The 7,500-nt window shown below is 43.5% G+C and overlaps 1 protein-coding gene across 3 annotated transcripts in view; it reads right to left on the bottom strand.

Annotated features, from left to right (window-relative positions):
* The window catches only part of LOC113651595, a 66,095-nt gene extending 60,164 nt beyond the window's left edge, over positions 1 to 5,931 (bottom strand). The window contains exon 1 of one of the 3 annotated variants that reach the window (XM_047804380.1): positions 5,603 to 5,931. In XM_047804380.1, the coding sequence (XP_047660336.1) occupies positions 5,603 to 5,731 (129 nt within the window). In that variant the 5' untranslated portion in view covers positions 5,732 to 5,931. The remainder of the gene's footprint in view (positions 1 to 5,602) is intronic. The other 2 variants (XM_047804381.1, XM_027160405.2) reach the window with 2 other exon arrangements.
* Between the last annotated feature and the right edge of the window lie 1,569 nt (positions 5,932 to 7,500).

Here is a 7,500-nt window from a genome sequence, read left to right as displayed (position 1 = left end):
ACTGTTATACTGCCCATCTTTACTCTTCCACTACATTGGATAGCTGCACTGAACCATTATACTGCCCCTTAAACTGCCCCGCTACACTCCTTTGCTTTACAGCCCTGCTGTACTATCTTTCTATCCTGTATACACTTGAAACCTCAACAACAGTGTAACCGAATCTTGATAATAAGCTGCATCACCGAAGGTGAGCAATAAAACTGAACAAGTCCAGGGTTGTGGATTGTAAGACACTTGGGCAGGGGATGTCAGGGGGGCAGGGGGTATCAGGGGGCAGGGGGGTGTCAGGCTTTGGAAAACTGGTCTATGAGAATGGTAGTGTGGCCTTTTGTAATGGGAAGATCTGTGATGAAATGTAGAGCTATGTATGTCCAGTGGTGTTGAGGGAAGGGGATTTGTTCTAACAGCGTGGCTGATGGTTGGCATAAGGGTTAATGATTATGCACATACTCTGCCTTCCTGATCATACAGTACAGCTCATTTTCACGTTTTAGGTTTGTGTAAGAGAGTCTGCTTTACCGTGCTTACAGATACATCTATAGATTATTGAATAGTTAAAATGTCTCACCACCAGGACCTACAGTATCTGGCTTGACAAATGTTTGGCTGATTGATGCACTCTAGGTTTTTGTTGTCTGTCATTATAACAAAGGGTTACTTTGAGCTTTCCAGTAAGTGCCTCCAGTCCTCTAAAGCAGCCATGATAGTGAGGAAGTTGGGTCTCTGTGTTCCATTCTAGTACACTTTGATAAAATGCTAGTAAAAATCCTTGGCTGTTTTGGGTTTAGGCCGGAAGGAAGCAGCTTCCACCTCATTCTGGTTCATCTCTATCTCATTCTTATCAAAGATATAACCTCAGAACCTGACAGAAGGTTTATGAAACTCTCATTTCTCCAACTTGACATGCAGGTTATTCTCTAACAGTTTTCAGCCTGTACCTTATGAATGCCTGGAAAACAAATGGTGCTGCATAGGCAAGACCGTAAGGCATGAACAGATAGTACTAGTTACTAAGAAATAGTAACTAGTTATAGTTACTAGATACTTCAGTCAAAAAGTAACTCAATTACTTTGTTGATTACTTACACAAAAAACGCCTTTAGTTACTTTGTTAAGAACGTTCTTTAATGTTCCCATTAATGGATAGGACCTTTGAACCAGAAAGACACAGCTTACATTTGACTAAAAGGTTTTTGTCTGTATGCTCAACTAAAGTGCTATAATGAGCGTATTTCCACTTTGAGAAACTCGTCTTGCTCTCGCCTTGACTCGCCGTTCAATGCACCATATGGTAACGGTAACAGAGTTAATTTATTTAAAAAGTAATGCGTTAGGGGCACGGTGGTTTAGTGGTTAGCACGTTCCCCTCACAGCTCCAGGGTTGGGGGTTCGATTCCCAACTCCACCTTGTGTGTGTGGAGTTTGCATGTTCTCCCCGTGCCTCGGGGGTTTCCTCCGGGTACTCCGGTTTCCTCCACCGGTCCAAAGACATGCATGGTAGGTTGATTGGCATCTCTGGAAAATTGTCCGTCGTGTGTGAGTGTGTGTGTGAATGAGAGTGTGTGTGCATGTGATGGGTTGGCACTCCGTCCAGGGTGTATCCTGCCTCGATGCCCGATGGCGCCTGAGATAGGCACAGGCTCCCGTGACCGTTCGGATAAGCGGTAGAAAATGAACGAATGAATTAATGCGTTATAGTATTAGTTACTATCAAGAGTAACTGCGTTACAGTAACATGTTACTAGTAACGCGTTACTGCCCAGCACTGGTACTGACCCCTGCTATTAATGAATGCCATCTTCTCTAACTGACCCCTATTATTAATGAATGCCATCTTCATACGTTACAGACTCTTCTATTGTTCAACTTAGCTGATACATCAGATTATATGCAGTCTGAATTTTGCGTACACTTTATCTCCTCTTACGCAATAGTCAATAGAAGATTGATACCTTCTAAGGAAAGATACCTTCAATGTAAGGTCTGATACCTTTGTCCATTTGTTCCAACAAAAAATTAAGTCTGCAAGAGTTAGGTATACATGTAGCCTTGTCTCTCTCAATCCTGGGAGTAATATGAAGGCTCATCTATTTGGGGTTTTGGGTTTTATCTATTGTGTTGTTATGGGTACTGGGCCAAGGTTGTTGGCTGGACCTGAAGGACCTTAGTAGATTGTCAACATGGACAACAATCTAAATGATCTGATTGAGAGAAAGTTTCATAACAACAAGTCAGCTCCATCTGTTGCCCTTTTGCTAAGGCCTTGTCTCTATTCCCATCCATGTTTTGCTGTAACATTCTAGTTCGAAGTCTGCAAGTCTGAATAAAAATGTTAAGGCTTTGCATAATTTAAAGCCATCACATAGGGTGTACTGTACACGTAACAACAGACACATTTGCAACAGTAATTACAATTTTTAGCACATAATCTCCATCAAAATAGGTAGTGTGATGAGGTTTGGATATTATACTGTACTTCTAAAACATGTGTGAATGAATGTGACAAATCGTCAGTCACTAGCACTTGGAGTTGTATGTCAGGCTTTTTTTTTTTCTCACTACCCCTGATTAGCCCACCACCTCCCAAAATGACAGCGGACAATGTTCTTAACTAATGCTCCTCATTGAAAGAAAAAAATGTCCTGTAATTTCTGCACCCCTAATTATGCTCTTTACCTGAATGGCCACTGGTTGGTGGACAATGATCCCTTTCCAGAGCTGAATCGCAGCCACTTGGGCCACAATACCCTGCCTACTTCCTAATTACACCCTGAATGTGAAATCAAGTGCATTCGGACACCCAGCACGGGCGAGCCGGGGTCTGGAAAGGTCTGAATAGAGAGATTAAGGGAGAGGAGAAAGGAAAGGCGACTGGGTGTCACTGAAAATTGAGCCGGTTTTATTCCTTATTGGAATATATTTGTTTTCAAAAAAAAAAGGGAAATTTTGTTAAAACTATTAAAACATTGTTGTAAATTTTAAACCACAGGGACATCGTAAAGAAAGTAGAAGTGTGTGATTAAAATATTGAGGTGTGTACACATTACGCATAACTTTTACTAGTGTCATAAGGGGACAGTATCATATGAAATAAATTCATTCATTCATTCATTCATTCATTTTCTACCACTTATCCGAACTACCTCGGGTCACGGGAGAGCCTGTGCCTATCTCAGGCGTCATCGGGCATCGAGGCAGGATACACCCTGGACGACCCATCGCGGGGCAATATGAAATGAATGAATGAGCTAAATATCTTATGGTCAGAAATGTAGGTTTTGTACTTGAAGAGGTTCATCTGTATATCATATCAATCGTATATGAATCTGATCTGTTTATCTTTAGACAATATTATCAAAAGATTTCATCCAAAATGATAGTGTCCGCTTGCTACTCAGGTGCCAAGATCTCTGTTCACTTTTCGACTCCTCACAGATAAGACCGAGCAAAATCAGAGATTAAATCCTGACAAAAAACCACCTTCTCAAATTAAAAGTCACAGCTCCTATTCCTTTTTTTTAAGCTCGCAGGCTGTTTTTAATCACCGTGAAGCCATGTCAGGTGAAGCCCTTGCTCTGATTAGATGTCATATTCATGCTGTAATCCTACACCTCACCAACCTCACGAGGACAAAGCCCAATGGCCATCTGAGCACTGGAGTGAACACGAGGAGTTCCAAAACCCTGGCTTTTTGTGCCTCCCTGCCATGTTCTTGATGTTCTGATCATTGACTTTCTTAACGAGATTGGACAGGCGTGATTGGTGTATCCCGTGGTCCGATACACCAAATGAGATTAGAAAGGCTCCAGGCAGATGGGCTTTTCCATTGCAAGGCTATATTCTCAGGGTCCCTGTTCCTCGGGGTCTTCCTGTCTCGTGGCAACATTGTTTACAGCATTGCTGTACGCCCACGTGGGTCCAACAGGAAACAAGCACAGGACACGGACGCAGGAAATGCACCAGTGGCTTATCAATGTGGAGTAGGTGGAGGGGCTTAGATCAAATTACCTAATAGGAATTAAACAAGAAAGAGAGACTGCTGCTTCTTCTTTCCTTTATCTATCCCTCTCTCTGTCTCTCTCGTGGCCATCTGGCTGATTCCAGGAGCAGTTCTTGATCCCGGTATGTTTTATTAATTCACTTTCGCTTAATTGCACTCTCCTGCGTGAGCCTGCTCGTATGAATAGACATTTAATCAGCGTTTAATCAGCTGGTTAATCAGTGCCGCAGAACATGAACTCGGGATCGGTGTGACAGCATGACAGCAGGGACACACACCGTAAACAGAAGGAAAGACGCAGGCTTATTGAGAAAACCCGCTTACAAATGTGTTTCCTGGTTCATCCAAGGCAAATCTTAATAGGGTTGTAAAACAACAGGCTTCCACACGATACCTCTTCGACAATAATGGTTCGCTTGCAATGGATTCCAACAAACGTACCCGCTTTCCAAAATACAAACAGAATAACCACCTAATTTAAGCTACCGCATCCAAGCCTGACCAGGCAGTTCCTAAGGATGATTAAATGCTTTGCGGCTTGTCCTCATGTCCACATGAGAGGACAAACCTACGATTAGGTCTCACCTCTAGTGTAAACCAGACGCCATGTGAACCTTCTTGGCAAACAAAAACAAAACTAAACTAACAGTGCATTTCTATTTCAAATCAGTATTTCTATTTGTCCACCCTGATGCCAGGCTATCTCCACTTGTCGGAATTCGACTTCCTCTGACCCGGCATCGTGTCAAACGTTATTACCCCAAAGAACGCCCCAAACGAACTTATGGCGAAACCATTTCTGACAAACCACATTACACAGACATGCATGGTTGATGTTGCAACAAGAGAATGACCAAGTCAGGCCACACCCTGACAACGTTTGCGCGCAAACCTGACAACATGGCACATCAATCAAAACACAATAGGACATAGAGCAGATGAGGAAATCTTTTTGCCCCCCCTTCTGCAAAACAAAGAGGTCTCTAAACTGCAACCCCATTAAGAGGTGACAATGAGCACAAGCCGTGCTCCTTGGAAGGGATGAGGATAAAACCCACACACAAAACAACACAGTAGCCGACCGTCCAGCTCCCGGTAAAGGGTGAATGCGGGCTCCTGGGGAAACGGCTTTAATGGGGTTCGTCCTCGCTGGACGATTGTGTGCGAGTGTTGATTCAGAGGGTCAGAGGCTTCATAGACTCCGTGACCCCAAAAGGAGTGTGTGGAATCACCGGGGGACCAACAGAGCTTTCTGTCTGTCTTTTTTTTTGTGCCACTAATCTGCATCAGAGATCAATATGGCAAAGACCAACAGGACAAAGCAGAGAACAGAGAACAGGATTTAGCAGGCTGTCCGATTCTGGAGACTCACTAGGGGGGGGCATAAAGTTGAAACTTTCTCTGCCAGGAACTGACCTTTTGCAACACGGGCATACCAGCGGTCAACCTGCTTATCATTCATTAGCATCAGACACCTGGGAAGATTCTAAAGTCTGATCTGATACAAAGTCTACTGTCTCACTGGGTGGACTTTTTTCTTTCTTTCTCTACCACAGATCAGAGTCATCTTGGTTATTGAGATCCGTTTAAAAGACTCACCACGGTCTCCCGAGGCCAGAGGTTGTTGTAGACATGTCTCCCAGAGCGCTGGACATGGAGGAAGGGACGGCTCGTGCTATGTAGTCCATTTAGAAACCGACGTCCGACGCCTTCTTCGCGTATCCACATGGACGGCCTTTCGGTCAAACTCGTCGGTGTACCAGCTTCAATTTTTGAAATGATTTTCTGTCCTTCCGTTCCAACTTTCTTTTGTTCTCCCTTGTGGAGTAACAGTAGTTTAGGAACTCTGTGTGTGTGTGTGTGTGTGTGTGTGTGTGTGTGTGTGTGTGTGTGTGTGTGTGTGTGTGTGTGTGTGTGTGTGTGTTAATAATGTTAATTATTACCACTCTGCCCAAGTGGGTGCATCCTGTTAGTCAGAAAAGGTTTCACACATACATGAACACAAAGAGAGCGAGTAAAAGACAAACCATGAACATATTAACATATCGGATGTGCAACTTTGCGTAGCGTCTTTATTTTCTCCTGATATATTAAACCTCGGCTGATGTCTCCGGGGCTGCAGGCGGCGGGAATCGGAACGATTAACGAGTCAAACCGTTATCGCGAAGCGTGTTAAATTTAACATACATTACAAACCAAATTAAAACTTTTTTAACCAGTCATTAAGGACTAGGGTTTATTTATTCTTTTTTATTTTCTACTTATCGATGAATAAAAGTCTTTAACTAACACAGATAGAGAATGTGTTCGTCGCAGAGCTGGGGCTACCGATTTACCCCAAAATCCAACCTTTATAGAGGGGCAAGACAGAGCCAGAGCTGAAGGAAAATACTGTTCATTCTACTCACACACACACACACACACACACACACACACACACACACACACACACACACACACACACACAGGCGTCTAAACAGAGGACAGGAGCAGCAGGACAAAGAGCTTTTGAGTAGCTGTGGACATGGATCAGGTTGTGTCCTGCTCCATACAGAAATCTGCCCTGCTTAATTATATTAGTAAGGATTTACAGAGACGCTGCGAGGAAACAATGCACCCTATCAATTCCACAAATCAGAACTAATTAGTGGGAATGTGTGTGTGTGTGTGTGTGTGTGTGTGTGTGTGTGTGTGTGTGTGTGTGTGTGTGTGTGTGTGTGTGTGTGTGTGTGTGTGTGAGGATGGGAGGGAAGGAGAGAGGGAGTAACTGAGTGATACAGAAAGATAGAGAATGTTTGTGTGTGTGTGTGTGTGTGTGTGTGTGTGTGTGTGTGTGTGTGTGTGTGTGTGTGTGTGTGTGTGTGTGTGTGTGTGTGTGGTTGAGGGACTGCACACTATCAGCAATTTCAATCAGATCTTATTAACTCGAGAGTCTCTTGAGGTTTGTCGGTCTGTTTTGCTCGCTTTGCTTAGCCGAATTTAAAATTGGACGTGAAACATTAACAGCAGTAACTAGCTTTAACCTGAAGTGACACGAAGGACGACACACACACACACACACACACACACACACACACACACACACACACACACACAGACTGGTTTAGCTTATATATATATATATATGTGTGTGTAGTTACTACGAGCTCAGGATGCTAAACCGTTACTAAATCCAGCCACTTTCACACTACAGGGAGCTGCGCAATGCATCTTGGGTAATCCAGGTGTCCCAAAGCCAGTTGCTAAGACACATGTCCGGAAATGCTTTTGTAGGGAAAAATGCTTTGTTCAGGATTAATCAGGACAGTGTGCTTGGACCTCTTTGGGAATAACTTTGGGAGCACAACAACACACTTTAATAATTTTTACGTTTCTGTTGTCAGATTCAACGTGTGAACTCGGTGAGCCAACAGGACAGCTGGACCTTAAGGTCATGAGGCTCATGTTATCATGCATTATAATACTAAAAGAGTTTCTAGTGTTCCGTCTGGGTCCTA

Source organism: Tachysurus fulvidraco, chromosome 19 (genome assembly GCF_022655615.1).
Source record: "Tachysurus fulvidraco isolate hzauxx_2018 chromosome 19, HZAU_PFXX_2.0, whole genome shotgun sequence".
In the NCBI taxonomy this organism is placed as follows: Eukaryota; Metazoa; Chordata; class Actinopteri; order Siluriformes; family Bagridae; genus Tachysurus; species Tachysurus fulvidraco.
The sequence above is the reverse complement of the archived record's forward strand: the minus strand, read 5'-3'. Positions and strand labels throughout refer to the sequence as shown.